Here is a 20,810-nt window from a genome sequence, read left to right as displayed (position 1 = left end):
TTATAAAACGAAGCTAGGCTTGACATTTCGTGACAACCTCGGCTCTTTTTCTCAATTTCAAATTGCATTAACGCGCGCGGGCAATATAAAAGCCTGTGTTTCGTTCCAATTGCAAAACAAAAAGGAAGAACTTGAATTTTGAATATCAAAAATGAAGCTCTTCAACGCTACCCTCGTCGTTCTCGCTGCTGCTCAGGAAGGTGATGGCCCCGGTGCCGACGCTTCGAAGACTCTTATGGGAAGCTACCAGGAGCAGATCAATGCTTTGAACGGCAATGGAGGCGCGTACCCCGCTAACAACGGCTACAACGCCGGAAGCAACAACAACTATGTTGCTGACCCTTACAACGATCTTACCGGCGGTGCATTTGGCACTGGCGGAGGTGATGTCTATGAAAACGGAAATGGCTATGTCGAGCAAAACTACCAGGCACCAGCCAGCGACCAGTACGCCAACAATAACTACCAGCCTGCTAAGAACAACTACCCTTCCAACAATCAATACAACACTGCAAGCAACAACTACAACAGCAACAACTATCAGCAACCACCAGCAAGCAACTACAACGCCGGCGCTTCCTACAACGCCAACAACAACTACCCCGCGCAGAATCCATATGGAGGAGTCAAAAACCCAACGGGATACCCCTCCACTGGGCTCAAGTGCTGGAGATGTCACGCCACCAGCTTCGAGGAATGCGCCAACAACGGCTACGAAGAAACCTGTCAATCGAACCAGGAATCATGCGAGTTAGAGATCAGAGAAAGAAGCCACGTCCGAGGCCAGGCTAGATACATCGAAAGCATCATTACTGGTTGCAAGCAAAAGATGGCTTGCTCGAACAACCAAGCCCAGAACTTCCAGAACGCGGTAAGTTTCCCAAAACAAGATCGATGATTGATTGTTTTTATAGAACCCTGATTACACACAATGCCGACCAGAACCCGAATACGGCCACTCCGTCTGCCGACAATGTTGTGATGAAGACAACTGCGTTAAAGACCCAGAATGGTGGTACCCAACCACCCGAGCCGAATGGGCTTACACTGGCGAATCTTACGGATACTGAATAAACTCTTGAAACAATAAATTTTTCGTTGAACTATCGAAATAAGCCTGATCATCCTCAGGGGAGTTGCGCAAGTCATTTGTAAAATTGCTTTGCTGGTCCGAGGATGTTTTATTACCCAGACCTTTTTCATAATTCATGCCGCCTCTGTTCACCTAACCTTTGTCGGTCTCACCAAGGCTCCCCGTCCTTGGAATACGCTCATTCACCCCTAATCATCAGAAAAGTAAACGAAAAGAGATAATCCGCGATTGATCCCAACCTAAGCGATATTTCAAAATTGAAAGGAAAATCAATATCATCAAGAGCAAGTTCGCCGCGAGCCTTCACCCGGGGCTCAACTTGAAGGGTTGAGTCAATATTTTTTTCGCATTTTTGGAAAAAAAATATCCGTGGGTTGAGAAAACAAAGGGTAGGCCGGAGGGGAGCTGTTCGATATGGTGCGCTTTCGAAAATTGCGCACTTTGAGAGAAAGAGTATCCGGCACTTTTAGGGTCCAAAAGTAAGTCGTAAAGATTGAAGTGGGAAATAAATTTTGCTTGAAGACTCCGCAGCGGCAAAGAATTCGACAGAAAGATGGAAGATCTCTCGCTGCGATTGCTCTTCATTATCATGGCCATTTTCATCTGCATTCAGCATACCTGGCTTCTCACAAGTGCCATTTGGTTCCAAAAGAAAGCTTTCTATTTTTCAGCCTTTCTTTATTCAAGTTTAAGGTAAGCAAATTCTTTCTGTTTTGTTTGCAAAATAGTTTGAAGGACGCTAATTTATCGGTTCAGTGAGTCCGCACTTTGCGTTTTCGATTTGGTGGCAGTGATTGGCGTCGGAACTTGGTACGTGTTCACTGCGCGCAAAATTGAGAAACAAATGGATACCGACTCGGCGAAGAGAAACGCTTTTCTGTTCAAAGGACGAGGACAGGGTGCTCCTCAACAGTACTTTTCTTGATTCAAATAAACAACTGTAAATACGACAATTATTGGAAATTCATGTTTTTTGTCTCTTTGCACATGTTAAAAGTCTATTTTGAGCTACAATATTCTATCATTGACTTCTCTGTTCTTTCATTCTGGTTGGTTGAAGAGGAAGTCTTCTGGGTAGTCGTACTCAACATCGAAATACGATTTCAGTTCACCTGATCAAATCGTTTATTCTTTCGATATTTTGTCTGTTTCAAACCTTTTCGGCGAACATCAGTTGTCCAACAATGGAATCCTCCACCAAGGGAATTGGCGTAGCGGATCGATGCCTAGTCAGAAAATCACTGTATTGAAAAATTCTTTACAGTACCTTTATGCATTTGATTCCAAGACTTTCGAACATTTTCTGAATTGGAATTTCATCTCTTTCGACGAGTACTGCATCCGGTCGGATCATCAAAACATTCATTGAAAGCCATTTCGAACTCATGTAAAGCTAAATGCTGAGTGAACAAGCCTGAGTGCAGATAATTACTGGATGCGAGTCTGGAATGGTCGGAAGTGGTGGCTTGACAATGTCCCAGCCGGCTTTTTTGAAGAGATCCACTTGTTTGCATGGTCGATCGGGGTTAGAAAGAACCAAGCCTTCGCCGATGATGTTGAATGTTGCATCGATATGCATTGGGTTGGGGTCCTTGAAGCTCACGAGATGAAGCTATGGCGAGTCATGAATAGATAGTTTGATTGAATTCTTAGATCGAAAAAAGATAGAAAAGTGTATCATTTGATGATGTTCTGTACTCTTCCTTGATTCCCTTCTTCGCCAAGTGACGCCTCATCCACTCCAATCCCATGTAATTCGTAACTTGACTTCTTTGGGCAAAAACATCCTTTCCAGCTCTGATAAAGTCAGCTGCATCGAAGCACGGCTCGTACTCAGTCGTCACGAATTTTCCTTGCTCGGCTAATCTGTGCCGATCCTCGACGTTTTTAATCTATTGAAATTGCTGCGAATATTGATAATAGAACTGATTTTACTGGATAATTTTGGTCGTAAAGCTCATCAGACATGTGTGGTTTTGGCACAGTGGTCCAGTTTGCACCTCGTCGGAAGTAGTCTTTGATCATTGGACGGTACGCTTGGTATTCAAAGAATCTAAAGCGCGCGAATAAAGAACCCCATTGTGCGCTGAATTTTGCAACTTACCGTGACCTCCAGGCCATCGGAGCCTCGATAATATCGTCGCCAATTGTCATTAAAATGTCCCTTGGCATGGCGGCGTAGAGTCCTGACGCCCAGTTCGACACATTCTGTTTCCGATACGTCAGGGCATTATCTGTTTAGTCTAAACTGGTTTCCTTGTGCTTCGAAGTGAGGCGTCTTCACGTCTTTGGACCAGTCAATGATCTCGGGTCGTCGGACGGTGACACCTTCAAGCTCAAGGATCTTGCACACTTCGTCCATTTCCGCGATCGCTTTTTTGATGTGCTTATTGGCGGCTCTTCATCAATAAAGTTACATAACAAGGAAGGCCGTTAAACTAATTATTTTATCATTGAACCGTTCCTCGACGCCACCAAAAGGTTTTCCAGCATTGTCATTGTAGTAGTCCCACCAGTATTCGTATGTGTTCGCTTTCACCTCGTGAGTTAGGGGAGGGCAAATGGCATTTTCTGCTCGACCAACAATAACCTCCTCGAGCGGGTCCCACTCGTTCCAGGCCTATTTTGGGATGAAAATTCCTTTGGTCTAACGAAAAAACGACAGTTTAGGCACTAATTATAATCTCCAAATGAAAGCTGTTATTTCAGTTCTATCCCACGGTCCCAAACAGGCGAGTTGTTGACGTTTTGAGTGCTTGTTGCTCTGAGAAATTCGTTTACTCTGTCAAAATTCTGTTATTTTTTTTTACCTCAAGACTGTTTGAGTCGCTTTCCGTCGAAGACTGCTAAGCATTTTTAAGAAATTTGATTTTCTCTATAATGATGAAAGCAAGTCCAAATTCGAACAGGTTTTCAGAATACTTATTGGGTGGAGCCGTAATATTTTATGGTCCAAAATCGTATAAAGTTTTTTGTTGAGTCTACTTTTCGTACAAAACAAACTGATACGATTTCTGCAAACATCTGGAGATAACAAGAAAAAGTTCACCTTTGGTCAAGTTTTAACCTTTCAGAATATTTCAAACTTATGAAAAAGGGAGCGGATTACATCTTACAAGCAAAGGGTTTTTTTTGCAAATACTATGGTCACTATGCCGCCGGGACACAACGACCTTGTGACAGGTGCCAAAACAGGTACTTGATGTGGACATGACTCTGACAGAAACCGTATTCGGATGCGACGAGGAGGCGACACTGCAGTTAGCTCGGTTTCCGATCACGCTGCAACTTGTTAATAATTTATCGACGAAATTAATTACATCATTCGAATTCATTCCGGAAGGTCACGTCATTTAAAACATAAATGACCGGAAAAGAAACTCATGTGAGTAAATTTCCTTTGTGGTTTCAAATTAAAAATTGTTAAATTTAATGTTTTCGAGTTTTTTATTTGTTACTTTTTACAGAATAGTACAAGGATTGCTTCAACGCGTTTATCGCATTTTTTTTAAATAAAAAATTGCAGAGGCATAAAAGTTGCTGGAACATTATTCGGTTACTTTTTTTTACATTTTTTTTGTTGAACAGGCGGATGGGAGTTTCACTTTCTGGAAGGAAAAAAACGAGCAGGAAAGGCTTTTGGGCAAAGTCGTTACTGTACAACGCATCGTTTTCGGTGCTTCTTCTTTTTCTTTGTAGATGTTTGTAGGGGCTGATCGGGGGCGTACATCGTCGTTCCGAGGATCCATTCAGGACGGCGGACTTCGTATCGGTCATCGAAGTAGATAAATTCCGAAACTGGGTTGGAGGAATCGCCGGAGGGTCGCATGGGCTTCTTTTTCTTCTGCGAAGAACTGGCTCCATGAGACGTGCTTCTGGAGAGCTGCCTGGACTTGGTGTATCGCTGCGGGTTTGGTCTTGACTTTGCTAGAACAGAAGTGCCAGCAGTGAATGTATCTTCGTCCCATCTATCATAATCAGAATCATCAGATGATGAAGTACACGTAGAACACCAGTCAGCATGGTCTTCAAAGTAAAGTTTGTCTTTTCGGTTCATCAAATCCGTGCTTCTCGTTCTTCTCAGTTTTTTGGAGCACTTTTCAGCTTTAGGATCAATTTCGGACATGTATCCAGATGTCTTTGGCGCTTTTCGTCCACCAGCAGATCTGCAAGAAGCAGAGAAAGGTTGACCTCGAGAAAAATTAACTGAGTCAGGGTTTCCGGAGGAGTTGTCTTGAAGTGGGGCTCGCTTTTGAGGATTCCCCGGACTTTCTTCCTCGGAGTGGGTTGAGGTGGAACTGCATCTTTTTCAGGAGTTTTAGAGGGTGAGCGAAGATCAATCGTTTCGATCTGCTCAGCTATCGTGACCATAGCATTTCTTTCAGACGTCGATTCTCGAATTGACGTGATTTCGGGGGTAGGAGTTAGGAGAGGCTTTGGAATAGTAGGAACAGGTGGAGGACGATTTCGTCGGGTAGGAGTGGGAGCACTAGATGCAGGAGATCCATTGCGAGAGTTGTTGAGGTAATCGTCGATGATTGTCGTGTAGTCCGAGCTTTTAATACTGCTTGTCGCTGCGGAGTCATGGGTTGAAATGTTGGTAACTTGAGGTGGAGGTGGTGGGAAATCTGGCTTCGATTCACCGTGGAGATGCTCGAAGGTAGAGTTGTGACTAAATCATGATTTAAAATTGGTTAATTAAAATGATGGTCAGTTACCTAGCGTTTCTTGGACTTTCTTGAACGTCGTCCTGGATGAGAAGGGAATGTCTTGCGAATTGGGATTGTGGAACTTGTGCCTCGATTAGCTAGAAGATATTTGGTTATATTTTTATCAACATGAGAGTTGAATTTACTTGTCCAAGGTTGTCAGCGCACGATTTGGAGCAGAAAATCACATCGTCGCGGGGCATAAAGGGCAGGCCGAGCAGCGATTTTTGGCAAGTGCAGCAGGAAAAACACTGAAAACAACAACGTCAAAGTCTGGTCAGTCTTCAGTTATCGTTAACCCCCTAATTATCTCGTATAATATAACTAAATGCGTCCATAAAAAGTTATTTGCGGCGGATTCGATTTGGAGGATCTTGTTTAGGCAATTAAAATCACGTTTTTATGAACTTACATTTTCTGTAGCATGCCAGTGAGCGCCTCTGTACTGCATTTGCCCTTCGTCGATGCCGATCGTGGCCTTGCACTTCGCGCAAACTTCGGCGAACTTGCGCTCGAAGCATCCAGTGCAAAAGGGTTTCTTTTCTCTGAAAGTGTTTGATGAATCTCCAGATGGGCTGAAGCTGCGCTTACCTCATGATGTATCGTTGTCCGCCAAGAATGACATCGCAGTCTGTGCATTTAAAGTGCCGCATGTGCCAATGCTGTCCCTCCGCTTCTGTGCACTCGTCTGCGAAGATGATCTGAAAATTCCAGTTGAACCAGGCGCAAATACAAAACATTGGATTCTGACAGCTCAAGGTCAAGATGGGGTGGATACGCCGGAAACTGGCCGGTCCTTTTACGTGCCTGGAGAAATTTAAGGAAATATGCCTTCCAGTCATCCGGAAGGACGAGTTTCCGATTCATGCTTATACGGGTTCTCATAGTTTTTCTCAAATATTTGCCGCAGATGGGCTATCTAATGAATAAAGTGTAGATTTGGTTCTATGAAAGAGCTCATTGACCATCAGCGATAGTTAGGAATGCCTCTACGAAAAAGCAGTCGTCGCCAAACAGTAGTAGTAGTAGCTTAATTCAGGATACACATAATACGCAAATATGTGCCAACGGATGTCGTAGTATGGCGTAGTGTGCCCAGTTTCGACTGTCCGTGTCATCCTCAAGTGTGCCTCAAGACGCCGAGTCAAGAGGCAACGTCGTAAACGTGCTATCATGTCAAAACCGGTTAAAAATTTAGCACAACTTTAATAATGAGCCTAATCCAGGATAAGCCACTGTCCGAGAAATGGTCGATTTTAACAAGCAATTATTATTTACCTCGTCGCAGGCGTCGCATCGCGGCTTGATCGTCTCAGCGTGATGCCGTCCACAAAATATGCGCCCATTGTGGAAGTAGCACTGTAAATCGACCAGTAGTTCGTCGCAGGTTTGGCAGGAAAAGCACTCCGGATGCCAGGCATAGCTGTGTCCCGCGCGCTGGGAGGTCACCATCAGTTCGCCGTAGTTGATCTGGCTTTCGCACTAGAATGCGTTTTATTGCTCGGTCTGGAATGGAACGCGAAGATGAGAACGCGGTGTTGAGGACGTGCGGTGTCGGTCCTCTTTCTCACTCACCTTTGAACATGCGGTTGCGGAGTAATGGTGATACGGTCGGACGATTCCTCTGCCAAAGCTAAGTTTACTCCGCTGAGTCGCAAACATTTCCAGCTCCTTTTCCTCATCAAGGGAGAGGCCGTTGCAGTAGCGTGCCTAAAATAGACAGTAATCTTCCTTATCGAGGACAGTGCAAATTTTACACGAGCCCGTGGCCTCTTTGATCCCCGCCGCCGACTCGCATCTCCTTCAAACTGCCTGCCACAGGTGCACCCTTGGCCAAAAGATGTTTTGGGTCTTTATGGAGTCTGGGCGGGCGCATCAAAGAGGTACCCTTTATGCCGACCCGGATTTTCCGGAGGATTATATTTCTGCATGCGTGCCCAGATGCCGAGATGCGCGCACACGCAGAGATCTAGGGCACACAGTCACACAAGTCCCTTGAAAGGTAATTAATACCGTTATGGAATTCCTCGCATTGTGCGTGCCCAACTAGCCATGTCTCGCAACCGGCACAAAAACGCCTATTCTATCGAGTGCTGGGCACGTATGAGGAATGCACTGAACAGAAAAGAAGCTGTGCATTTCCGAGTCACTTGATACCAAGAGCGCTAGAATACCGGATGTTTGTCTTTTTCTAGTAAAAAAAATAACCGGTCTGGCTTTGATAAAAATCAGTCAGGCTCCAGTAAAACGCAGCTGGTCGACGAGTTGCGAGTACTCAGTCGTAAAGATTGAGATCTACTATCTCTTACCTTGCCATCTTGAGGAGGGTTCTGCTGGAGCTGCTGTTGCGTTCGCCACCTTTCACCCTCGGAGTCGATGTATGGAACGCGGTTTTCCGGCAATCGGGAGAAATACGCTTGGACCTGAAAATTAAACGTGAATATTTCATATTTCGATGACAATAACGCCCAATGTCAAATTTCAAATATTTGAACAACAATTTTCCAAAGATTAAATCTCGATCCATTCACACAGTAAGTAGCGCCGCGAAACTGTAATTCAAACAACAGAAAAAGAAAGATCTTTTTTAACAGCATCGTGATACCACTGCCCAGCAAGACGTCTAAGCCCCCTTAGCCCAAATTTTGTTTATCGCGGGTTTTTGTCAACTGACTTAAAAAAAAATCGGGAGGGATCATGTCAATCTAAGCCTAGATAAGTCGATTATTACAAATTTGAAATTTCACTCTGGTTCTTGGACAAGGTGGTGTTCTAGCTTAATGCTGAATAAATGGCCGGCCGGTGGTATACGGCAAGAACCGCTAATCAGCAGCTTGTTTGGCGATAGCAAAACCGAAACCGACGATAAGTGGTTTCCGTTCACTCAGAGTGAAACCAGAGGACATTACCTGCTTGGGGGTCAGCCCAGGGGGAACCCAAACATATTCCTCGAGCGCGAAGCCGGAATCGTCATCTGAGATCGTCAATGATCCCGTCGCGTGGCCCAGCTTTCCGCGATTGAGACTTTCGTGATCGCGAAAACGATGCAACGCATCATGATGGTACATCTTTTCTTCTTCTTCTGCTTTTGCTGTTTTCTTTCAAATCTCTTATCGTTTTTTTCTTCAACTCTGTTTCATTAAAAAAGAGAGACTCAAGAGATAAAAAATAAATATCGAGTGGTTTTTTGCTCTTTGTGAACGAAAAAATTCGGAATCGGCGCTGGGCAATTCGCGCGCCGCGGAAATGGCGCTCCGCGGCTGTCAGGGGGCGCTGACGAGCAACTTGCTCAGCGCACAGCGGAGCTGAGCGGGCGAGGAGTGCTCGACGACGAATTGTGATAATGATTTATGTTTTCCTGTTATAACTTTTATATCATGTTGATAACGTGACATGATGTTGGCCATAGTTGTTAATGATGTTTGTTAACAAAATGATAGACCTGATAAAACTGTTCTAGTTGTTCAAATTTAGTTACAGTCATTTTCCATCTTTAGAGCGTTTTTCGGATGACAAGGGTTGACCAAAACGCTCTTATGTTGGAAAATTTACGATCAAACTAGGATGACAGTGGGAAAAAATGATGCTAAAAATGCATAAATTGAGCTCTTTTCAAAACTCTAACAATGTATCCGAGGTCATTTTTAGCTATTTATGATAAAATATCTACGATCTTTGAATCAAAGTCAATGATTTCACCTAAAAAGAAGCTTAGAAAACATCTTTTTTAATGATTTTTTAAAGTTGAAATAAACATTATTCTGAATATTAATTAAAAATACCCAAAAACGCTCTAAAATTGGAATTTTTGCAGATGACAAAGTATGGAAAATATTGACAAAAACGCTCTTAAGTTGGGCGCTCTTAAGATGGAAAACCACGGTATCTTATTTGACAAAGAAAATTTTGTTTTTATAAAAAAGAGGGGTACCCGTTTTAAGGGGCTTTTTCTTCTGGGGTGTCTCTTATTCCCCGAGTATTCAATTTTCAGATGACAGTAAAGTCTAATCCTAGCCATAACCCTAACCCTAAGCTCCGAATTTGAACCTGCCGTATTTTTTATCCGACTTTATTTTCAGTATAAAACTTAAATAAAAAAGTTTTATCGTCAAAATACCATAATAGAAATAGAACAAACAGGAAGATTCAATGGTGAATTTTAAATTTCATAGGAATATTGCTCATTGTTTGGGGCAGACTTTCCGTCTTTGACCCTTTTTATAACCCATTCATTCAGAAATTAAAACATAAAAATTCAAAACCCTTAAAATTCTTTACTGCCAATGAATTTCGAATTTGTCAAAAAACTTTTCAAGTTTCCTTCCTACTTGAAAATTTCGCAGCGTTTTCTGATCACTTGAACTGTCGGACATGTGACTAGCGTAAAAGGCGACCATTTCCGGATTAGGGTTGAGGGGATCCTCTTTTCAATTTTTCTTCTTTTTCCTTTCTTCCGTTATTTTTGAAAAGCCGTTTTGTCAAGGCTCAAGGTTTAGAGTTTCCCACGTGCGTCGATCAAATGGGGCTTTATTTTTCGCTTCAGGAGACACTTTAGCTCAAAAGAGGATAATCCCGTTCAAATCTAGCGGGAACTGCTAAAAAATCGCGCTCTGCTTTGATCCTTTTTCGATTTAGCTTATATTCACAACCCCCTTCAATTTCGCTCCTTCCACTTTCTCATGGGTTAGGGAGCTGGGCTCGGGAACCTGTGTAAAAAACCTGAGTCAGGACTGAGTTAGGCTTCTCTAGAATTTAGTCTGGTAAGTTTGGAGAAGCCGCTTCGCGGCTTTATATTAAAAGCCGCTACGCGACTTTTCATATTTGCTCTGTCAGACCCTGACTCAGGTTTTCTACACAGGTTGCCGAGCCTAGTTCGAAGGATTCTGAGATGTCCAGGGCTATTTTTGATAATGGCCGTAGCGTAAAAGTACTTTCAAAATTAGCCCACGGAAATAGTTTTATTTCCTTGTCGGATCGTGCTAGCAGTATTGACGATGGCCTATTTCGAGGGGCCCTAAAAATTTCCGTGTCCCCTCTGAGCGGTCTTTATTGCCCGGGAAGGCTTCTCGATGAGGATCAAGCTGAGTATTTGGACGGACAATACTACTATTCTGTTCCGCGGAAAATGGGGACACATGGGAGCACAGAAATTATGAAGAAGAAAAATAATCGGAATGGCAAACAAGTGCGCATTTCACGAGCTGCCTGGCCCAGATGGCCGAGCACAAGGCCTAATTTTCGCCGTTTTTATGTTGCGGCGGCGTTTAGGGACACGTGTTCCTTCTGACGGCTTCAGATCTTGAACTGGGCAGCAGTCTGGGCCATGTCGAATGCGAACAAGGTCGCAACGGAAATTGAGATTTCGCGGGTTAGAATGTTTTAACCTTTTTAACTGAAAGCTTTATGCAAAGCGAGAAACAGTAAAAAAGTTAAAATAACGATTATCGTATCAAGTAGTAGCTCTCTAAAATTGATGCTCTCTGACCGGTTATCCGGCGAGTGATTAAAGATTGACTTTTATGGGTTTCCTACATCGACCATTTTTCCGCAATAAATCACTTGATTGACTTCCGAATTTAAAAAAGAGTGTTCCTCTAATTATAGAAGCCACAATTATAATGAATACAATTTAAAACTGCCGTTAACTTGGGACAAACTCTTCTTATCTCGAGAGCTCCCCTCGGTCTCTTGAAATATCTATCCTATTATCAGGAGCTTTATTCTTCGAAGAGGAGAGCCAGCATATTTTAGCAACGTGCACCTGCCGTCACCACAGCAAGCTACAGAAGGGGTGTCAGTCAGGTTCAGAAAATGCCATTTATCAGTCCTCACGATCGGCGAGATTCGACCCCAATTCAAATGGGCACCCCGCTGGATCTCCAAGGGCGCATGCGAAAATTGAGGACAGAGGCGTCAAACTTTATCGGCCAGAAAATTCACGATTATCAACATTGATGACCTCCATCATAAAAATACTGTGTATCCAATTATCCCCAGGTCAGAAATAACGAGACATAAAAAGTCGTCTTAGAACATCAAAAAAGGAGCCACTTGAAGAGCTCATTGATGGAGATTGATGCTGAGTTTCTCCAATTAAACTCTATATAATTCAAATTTTAAATAATTATACCAATCTTCTTCTTCTTCTGCTGGCTGCGAGACCAAGTTCGTTTTAGATACACGTAAATCAGACGGCTACCTGTCTATGTTTCAGATTATAGATGAGTAAAAAAGGGATGATTGAGACGATTCAGTCGATCATGTTTCTTGACACTTTAAACTTCAAGAAACCCTACCGGTAATTGCTGTGCTCGCAAGTCGAAAGTCTCGAAATTGAGTTGAAGTTTTCAACTTGACGGGCGCAAAAGTTCAAGAGAATTAAATTCATCCCGGAAAATGACACTTACACTTATAACATAAATTAGTGCAGACAGGGGCTGAGCTCGGCAACCTGTGTAGAAAACCTGAGTCAGGGTCTGAAAGAACTGTTATGAAAAGCCGCGCAGCGGCTTTTTTAGAAACGAAGCCGCAACGCGGCTTCGCCAGAACTTATGATAGATTTTAATGGTTTCATTTCAGTTCTTTCAGACTCTGACTCAGGTTTTCAACACAGGTTGCTGAGCCCAGAACAGGGGAATACGACAGTGTGTGTGGAAAAGTGGGATAGTGCTGAATTAGTAGTCCTTTGCCTGTGTTGGAGGTGCTATAAAGAATTTATACCAAACACAGAATGAATTATTGTGAGTATAATAATGATGATGTCATTCTTTTTTATACCGCATCTACTAGTCGGTTCATTTGAAAAATATTCATCTGGGGGTGTTTATTTTGAAAAAATTTCAGTCGGTCTCTATTTATTCTTCATTGAAAATGCGCTACAGAACAGGCTTGTCAAATTTGACGTTGTAATTGAACAGCGTATTCGTTGGCAGACGATGTCAGTTACAGTAACTGTCTAATTGTGCAAAATGATATCAATCCATATTATCAGAGAAGAGAGTGGCATGTGTGAGCCTGTCAGACTGTCCACTGGCTGGCCTCTTTCCAACTTGTTTTCTGGCACAAGCAGACCTGTGAATCGACACCCTCATCGGTCAAGATCTGCCCAATTACGCCAATTTTATTGCTCAGATACCGGATTAAGAAGTAGTCTTACTTCTTAATTCGGCGAGTACTGATTCAAAAGGAAACAGGATGTTTACGCCGCCGCTTCGGAAAAAATGAAAGCACTCTATTCCGGAAGTTTACCGCTTCAAAGGCCCTCTCTTGGAAATGAAAATAGGCTAAATTTCAGGCCTAAATTCAACGGTGCATGAGCTCGGACCGGCTGATCCTATGGCTGTTATTTTGGCATGTTACACTTGATTCATTGAAAACAAATTTTCGAAATTAAGGGTGGCCACACAGGTGTTATCAGCAGGTCATCAAGGTTCATCGATGCTACTACTGGTAGAGGAAGAAGAACAAATAAGCAGGCACTAATTTTGTGATGCCTTATCGGAACTGGATAAATTTGAGTTTCCGCAATTTTGGGGAAAGCAAATGTCAATTAAAATTAGTAAATTCCTCAAAATTGGCCCATTAATTTTCGCCCTTTTCTTTTTTGATGCTTCGTCACAACTTTTAATAACTCATCTTTGTTGACAGGATAAGCAGCTAATCATCCGCTCATACAAAAAAGACACTGTATTCACAGCGCAGTTTTGGGATAACAGTAACTGTTGTCGCAATTGAATTTGCGCTTTTCAGCAGAACATTCAGCCGAAGGAATTCTTTTCAGCTCTTTGGGGAACAAAGAACGCGTCTGCATGTTAAACGCCTCACGTGCATGGGTTCATGATTGTTTCAAACACTCTTCCGTGACATTGAATTTGAATAGCAACGGAAAGGAATTCAGCAAACTTTGGGCTTGGAAAAGATTTTTTCAATAGAAAAAGTACTGTTTGAAGTCGGATAATAATTACTATTTCCCTTTCTTTCTCACACTTCGTAATCACTAAGATTACGAGGCTGAGAAAGGGGTCTCCCTTGATCTTCGTAAAATTGGACAAGAATCGGGTCTACTGGCCAACCGCCAGCTGTGTCGACTTATTATGTTGGGAAAGCTACTTTTACGGGTTCGGTGAGTTTGTCTTACCGAAGCTCTGCGGTAAACCAAGCCATTGTATCCAAATATAAACTGACGAGTCTAATCTCAGCAGCGCTGGATCAAGTGATAGACATGTATTCAGATGCACAAAAAAAAGACTCGCACCTGGAGTTGCAATCTGTATTTTGATGTCTAATTCGCTGAACCTTATCGAAATGAGCCGTTTTTTATTTTTGAAAATATTTTTTCAAGCGTTGTCAAATCAAGAATTAGACGAGGCTTAGCTCGGAAACCTGTGTGGAAACCTGAGTCAGGGTCTGAAAGATCTCTAATGAAAAGCCGCGTAGCAAAATTTGCTTTCAAATCATTTTTTTAAAATAACCCTAACCCTAACCCTGACTCAGGTTTTCTACACAGGTTGCTACTTCGAAAAAAGAACATGCTAGAAACGGAAATCTTTGTTGGAGCAAAGCTCATGAACTAGAGTTTTTTTCTTCTCCATTCAACCGCATAAAAATACACCTTCTTTTGTACAGTTGAAAGAGTCCAAATTTGCCACGCGTAAATATGCGATCGCACTTATGAACGAGCGAAAATATAAAGAAGAAGCACGAAATCGCCGGAAACTCGGCACCGGGAGTAAACTATCGGGTCTTACGAAGTGTGGTTTGGGGACGACAGAAGCGGGAAAAACTACCCTCCTTTGTCACTTTTTTGGATCACCAACTAAGTATCGAGCTAAGCCGCGGATTTTAAAGCTATACAAGAGGCTGTTTAACATCGTCTTTCGAAATATTTATTGGGCGAAAAAAGTGTTCTTTTGAAAATTTGCTAATAAATAGAAAGATTTCTTCGCGAGCCCAAAAATTTTATGACTTTCCGGTACTTTTAAAAGTTTATGTCGTAAAAACATCAAGGCAATTTTAGAAATTTTAAGGGTGTGACCGTGAAATAAACGAAGAAGAGGCTTTTGATTGATGGAAATTTCAATTTCATCGAAATCTGAAATTTCGAGAAAAGATATAAATTTAATCGCCTGTAAAATTGGCGGGCTGAGGACTTTGGCTTTAGTTGAAGTGTCAAGTAATCGATTTCACTTCGAAATTGTTGTCCAAATACTTTCGCGAAAGGGAGGAAATTTGAAATTTTGAAACACAAAAAAGGTGAGAGATCGAGTCGGCCGGCTCATCGATCAAACTTGAATTCAAATTTTCGCCAAATCTCGCCCGTCACACTGTATTTTCGCCCCGGCCTCCGAAGCCCCCGAGAATCGCCGAATTCGTCCACAAATCAAACACTTCACAACTTGCTTAACAAATATATATGACAATTAGCGCGCAGCTGATCCGGCTTTTGAGTGATATCTTCCCATGCCAAGACGTATTTAACCAGTTGGGAGGGGAGTCTGAAGAATTAACCCGTTTTCACTCAAGGGCCCTTTTTGTATGTACTCAGATTAACCCCTCGGACGTAGATATCCTTGAAACTGAAGATGTCATTCTTCAAATAATCAGAATACCGCCGGTTGCATTTTTGCTGCATTTCGAACCCGAAAAATTCACCTTGCTCAATTTAAACCTCCCCTAATCACCGAGGTTCACGGTGAACCTTCCGGAAGGAACTTCCTCCCCAGCCTAATTAGCCTTCTCGAAATTGCATTTTAATTGGATCGACGCGATGTCTGTCCGCATTTGTTAGACTTGTGGCTGAAAACGTAACCCGCAGGCTGAGTCAATATCTGTTTATCCACTCTACCTATATTTTGTATATGCTTTGCTGGATAAGCCAACAACATGCCTGAAAGTCTACACGTATGCACCTGGTTCTGAATCTTGTGACTTGTCTAGAGCGTTTTAGAAAACTCGGCCATTCTTATAATTTGGGCACGGCAACCTGAGTCAGGATATGAAAGGGCTTGAATGAAAAGCCGCGTAGCGGCTTTTTTTAAAACGAAGCCGCAAAGCGGCTTCGCCAAAATGACCAGTTATGGTAACTTATGTCTTTGCGGCTTCGTTTTGAAGAACGCGGCTTTTCATTCAAGCTCTCTCAAACCCTGACTCAGGTTTTGGACACAAGTTGCCGAGTCAAGATGAGTCCAGAAATGAGTAGACTATAACTCAACGCCTCTTAGTTCGGTACAACTCGCGCCGGTCAATTCACCAATTACGCCAATCGAATAAAAGTACCCAAAGCCCTTGTCACACTAGAATATAATGATCGCGATTTCAGCCCTTCTGCTGAGTGTTCGGCACCAATTTTCGGTCCTTTGAGGGTTTGGGGCTCCCCTTACCCGGCATCGTTGTTTGATGTTACGCATCGTTTTCAGCTTCCACTATCTTGAAAAGGCACTTTTGCTCAGAATACCATAGCTGGCTTATTTAAGATTTAAGGTTGTGTGTGAAATGGCGATCTGTTTATATGAACTTCCATAAAGTTCGAGCTTGCAATTGCGATTTGTCTATTTTGAAAGGTCACATATTGCTACCCACGTGATGGTCATCAGAGACGGAATCCGGAATTGCAAAGACACGAAAAAGAGGAAAAAGAGGCCAAAAGTGAACAAACCAAAGAATTGGAACGGAAGAAAATTGGACCACTGAAAAGAAATCGAGATAAACTCAGATTCCTCTACCGTCTATCCCGTAAAAAATACAGGATACTGATGGCAATAATATTTCCTACAGATCATTGTGTTGATTTTGTAAGATGGAGGTCTTTTTTCAATGATCACCTTGTTCGCACTATAGAGGTCGAAAAAGAAATGGGGAAAGATTTGTTGGGATCAGTCTATGAGACGGACCCAATGTACTCTCGTCCTGGGCCACCACCCTTGATCTATTTTATGATCTTCTTGATAAGCTGCGCTACCTTCAACTCTAGACTCAGATTCGGAAATAAAATACCAAATTAATATAAACTAGAGAGTCGGTGTCTTGTTCCAAAAGGGGTCGTCAAAGACGATCCCATCATTTGGTGACTGAAGCCTTTACGGCCGACGTCCCAGTGAAGAGAGCGGCGGCGTCCAGAAACACGTCAGTGGAAACTACCGTCAGCGGCTGCGACAACGAAAGAGTCACCATCTTGAGGAAGACCGATCACCTTCCTGCCACGACCCAGTGCACAACAACTCTTTCGCGTGTCGAAATAAGAACATCAGCCATAACTACAACAGTAACAACACCATCAGCCACTACGACAAAGTCGACAACAACATCAGATAACTTGGAGATTGCAAAAGCGGCTATTCTGCCACTTCCGTAGCCGCCTTTTCAAAATTCGAGAACTTCACGGCGATCGACACAAGTGCCGCACCATTCGCGAAGATTCGAAATTTTCTGCTGATCTTGACCGGCGTCATAAAATTCTAGGCTCTTGCTGGAATTTTATATCCCAGCGCAGCTGACGAGACCCGCGATGATCATAAAGCTACACACATCAAGCAAACCGCTGGTCATAAAAGTTCGAGAAACACCAAGGTCAACAACATCGGCTGATAAAACGGAACCGAGCCGCGCCGACTCAAAGTGAAGTACACAAGTCAAGAGAATATGAAGCTCACTGAATACGAATATTCGGTGATGCAGTATGCGCCAATATGGAACAACCAAAAAGGCACAAAAGAAGAGGAAGTCGAAGACATCAAGAATTTCATAGAGGCGATCGACGATTTCAGAAGGGACTGCAATTTAGATGAAGAAGTTGCGATTTACATTGCCATGAGGCGAACAAGCTACGAGGCGGAAAATCTCTGGCGAATAATACAAGACGAATGCGAGGAGAACACTCGAGATCTGGATAGATTTGAGGATTCACTTTACGAGCTTGTCTCAGCTGCGCAAGACTCCGAGTCCTCCTCCTCAGAGTCCGGGAGCGTGACTTCTGACACGGAAAGCTCCGAGCACAGCTCGCGAACGAGTTCACCCTCAACACTTTCATCTGGATCAGAAATTGAAGAGAGCAGTTACGACTCTGAATAAATTCCCGCTAAGGGGTGCAATGTGAATTGACAAATGAGGAAACATAAATTCGAAACGATATCACAAAAGTAGGAATTTCGACTAGTTTAAATGAGAAGTAGGAAGAGTTGATTGGCCAAGGATCAAATGGATGCCTTAACCTACATGGAAGACGCACGTGTGCTAGGCCTAGCTGGAAGGACTCAGCTGGTTGTAAAGATTCAACTGTACGGCCGAAGAGAGTAGGGATGCCAACGTCCAGACGTGACCCGCGGAGGGAGTCCGTGGCGCCGAGAATGCAAGGAAGGGCCAACCTTGCCGGTGGAAAACTGACAACTCTAGAAACCTGTCATCTCGATGAGAACGAAAGAAATTCGCGAAACATAAATCATATATATAACTGTTGCCTCTGTTCACTTCTAAATGCAATTCTCTCAGCTGTCTATCTGTTCTTCTCTATCTCTTTTCCCCCCACCCCCGGAAGGATGATGGTTATCATTTTCCCTCTATTGCACCTGATATTTATCATTTTCTCTCTATTGCACCCTCTGGGTGACCCTGGGGCGGAAGAATGTTGGGATCAGTCTATGAGACGGACCCAATGTACTCTCGTCCTGGGCCACCACCCTTGATCTATTTTATGATCTTCTTGATAAGCTGCGCTACCTTCAACTCTAGACTCAGATTCGGAAATAAAATACCAAATTAATATAAACTAGAGAGTCGGTGTCTTGTTCCAAAAGGGGTCGTCAAAGACGATCCCATCAGATTCTCGTCAATCGTCAACCCTATCAACCAGGCAGTGGTAGAGTTCAAGACATCGATCTTGGTTTCCCTAGAAATGAAATTCCCTGAACTCTGATCTTTTCGATCAAAAATCGATTGTTTTTTTGAAGAGTTCTGATTTATTATTAGAAAGAAAGATTTTTGATGGGTGAAGTTTGAAATCTCCTCAGCGGCTTAGTTTAATCGTCAATATTAGCTCCAGGATTTCAGCGATCCTGGATCGGCAACTTTCACATGTCAATTGGAGGTGTCTTATCTCGGCTTATCCATGGTAGTTTTTGTTTGAAGCCAGTCCCACGCGCAAATACAGATTGATGAACAGACGCTTTCAGGATCGAGCATCTTGGGGTGAGTGAACGGCGGTCACTTTATCGGCAGATTTGCATCAAAGTCGTCGTATTTGCTTGGCAAGCTCGAGCCTCGAGCAAGGGGAAGTTAGATTTGTAGAATTTGCTTGTCGTAAATCGAGCCACCGCAGGCTCATAAGTATCGAGGAACAGATGTTACGGGCAAAATGCGGAGCCGGGCTTCCACTCCCACGATTTTCAAGACCCGCTCGCGGAGAGTCTGAGAATCGAGCGGATCTTTAGTTCACAAGAAGATCATCAGCTAAAGCCAAAATCTGGGCTCGTCGGCAACCTGTGCAGAAAATCTGAGTCAGGTTCTGAAGAGCCTTAATAAAAAGCCGCGAAGCGTCTTCGGATCTAATCATTTCAGATTACTGTTGCATACTGGCGAAGCCGCTTCGCGGCTTCGTTTTTAAGAAAGCCGCTACGCGGCTTTTCATTAAGGCTCTTCAGAACCTGACTCAGGTTTTCTACACAGGTGGTTGAACCCAAGTCAAAATCACATGACTGGAACTTGCTGTTGAGCTCGGAAAATCCCCAGCTTGAACCACTCCACCGCATAAAGAAAAAAGCTAAATAGAAGGTGACAATAAGCCAAATTCGCTTTAGCCTGCGGTTTCTTTTCGAAATTGAGTACAACACAATTCCACACAATGTGCCGGAAGAAGCGCAGAATAGAAAATTCGTATTATGATAAAATCACGCGGAGACTTCTCGTCTGAGGTTGGACCCACAGCGATGGTGATACTGTTGTTTCGCTGTCGGGGTTCCAGGATGGTTACAGTCAGGAAATGAGGGAAAATGGTTGCTAGAGGATCCCGGAAGTTTGTTATGGCTAATTTTGCTTTAGAAAGTTGTGACGCAGCTGGCTAATTAAGAAAGTGACTGATGAGAAACCGAATAAACGACAGCAGAATTCGATAGTCGAACTACAAAGGGATGAGTGATAGCTAGGGGGTGCACAGTGGGAAAATCCGATAATTTAAAAGTACATGTATCTATTTTTAACCTTACAAAAAGATCCGTTTACATCTAAGGATCATTTTATTTCATTACAAGAAAACCCAAAAAGCACATTTTCACCCCTAAAATCACGTGAGAAGGGTAGACTAAACATACTTTTGCCTGTAGAAAAAAAGTGCCAAAAGGTTACCTCGTAATTTTTTAGCATTAAAGAGAGCAGATCATGCGCTTTCAAATGATAGTCATATGATTTTGTGCACTCGTGAGCAAAAAATTCTAGAGCCGATTTTCTGTCAAAACCCTTCACTTTTCGGCCAAGTGGGGTGTTCGAATCCCGACGATGACATTTTTTTTTCATGACTGTTTTCCACTCTTAATGATTAGAATCTGATCATGTGATCCAGCGTGAGTCATAAATTGTCCTCCGGAGGACTTCGCTGGTGGAAGAATGGTCCTGGAAAATGAAAAAATAATTATAATTTTAAAAAAATTATTTAAATTTAATTTTAAATGGGCAGCCCCGTCCCTTGTTTTTAATTTTAAATAGGCTTGACGGCCCTTCGGGCCGTCTCAGCCCCGTCCCTTGCTTTTAATTTTAAATGGGCTTGACGGCCCTTCGGGCCGTCTCAGCCCCGTCCCTTGCTTTTAATTTTAAATGGGCTTGACGGCCCTTCGGGCCGTCTCAGCCCCGTCCCTTGCTTTTAATTTTAAATGGGCTTGACGGCCCTTCGGGCCGTCTCAGCCCCGTCCCTTGCTTTTAATTTTAAATGGGCTTGACGGCCCTTCGTCAAGAAACCCTAGTTACGTCGATTTTGAGAAAAATCAGATTTTGACCTCATGTGACCTCACGTGACCTTTAATGACCCC

The 20,810-nt window shown here is 43.1% G+C and overlaps 5 protein-coding genes across 6 annotated transcripts in view; 2 read left to right on the top strand and 3 right to left on the bottom strand.

Moving 5' to 3' along the window:
• The window catches only part of LOC145700080 (uncharacterized), a 48,023-nt gene that overhangs the window by 26,346 nt on the left and 867 nt on the right, over positions 1–20,810 (bottom strand). The window lies entirely within an intron of this gene.
• LOC145697193 (uncharacterized) lies at positions 132–1,088 on the top strand. The gene is made up of 2 exons (XM_081774358.1): positions 132–871; positions 915–1,088. The coding sequence occupies exons 1-2, from the start codon at positions 152–154 to the stop codon at positions 1,068–1,070; spliced, it is 876 nt and encodes a 291-aa protein (XP_081630484.1). The 5' UTR covers positions 132–151; the 3' UTR covers positions 1,071–1,088.
• LOC145696913 (uncharacterized) lies at positions 1,416–2,023 on the top strand. Its single transcript, XM_081774025.1, has 3 exons — positions 1,416–1,572; positions 1,616–1,786; positions 1,850–2,023. Exons 1-3 carry the CDS (start codon positions 1,508–1,510, stop codon positions 2,016–2,018), a joined length of 405 nt encoding a protein of 134 aa, XP_081630151.1. The 5' UTR covers positions 1,416–1,507; the 3' UTR covers positions 2,019–2,023.
• Positions 2,049–4,012, bottom strand: LOC145696914 (glycine amidinotransferase, mitochondrial-like). The gene is made up of 11 exons (XM_081774026.1): positions 3,904–4,012; positions 3,819–3,857; positions 3,569–3,714; positions 3,353–3,490; positions 3,198–3,285; positions 3,029–3,146; positions 2,784–2,985; positions 2,526–2,704; positions 2,361–2,486; positions 2,250–2,319; positions 2,049–2,205 (listed from the first exon to the last, which is right to left on the bottom strand). The coding sequence occupies exons 1-11, from the start codon at positions 3,945–3,947 to the stop codon at positions 2,135–2,137; spliced, it is 1,221 nt and encodes a 406-aa protein (XP_081630152.1). The 5' UTR covers positions 3,948–4,012; the 3' UTR covers positions 2,049–2,134.
• Positions 4,522–9,000, bottom strand: LOC145696636 (uncharacterized). The gene is given in 10 exon segments (XM_081773706.1): positions 4,522–5,177; positions 5,180–5,765; positions 5,812–5,900; positions 5,949–6,053; positions 6,215–6,347; positions 6,394–6,503; positions 7,081–7,284; positions 7,378–7,512; positions 8,112–8,225; positions 8,712–9,000. Coding segments are annotated over 10 exon segments (2,067 nt in total). The 5' UTR covers positions 8,871–9,000; the 3' UTR covers positions 4,522–4,745.

The sequence above is a fragment of the Oikopleura dioica genome, chromosome 2, assembly GCF_907165135.1.
Source record: "Oikopleura dioica chromosome 2, OKI2018_I68_1.0, whole genome shotgun sequence".
Classification (NCBI taxonomy): Eukaryota; Metazoa; Chordata; class Appendicularia; order Copelata; family Oikopleuridae; genus Oikopleura; species Oikopleura dioica.
This window is presented reverse-complemented; position numbering and strand designations above follow the sequence as displayed.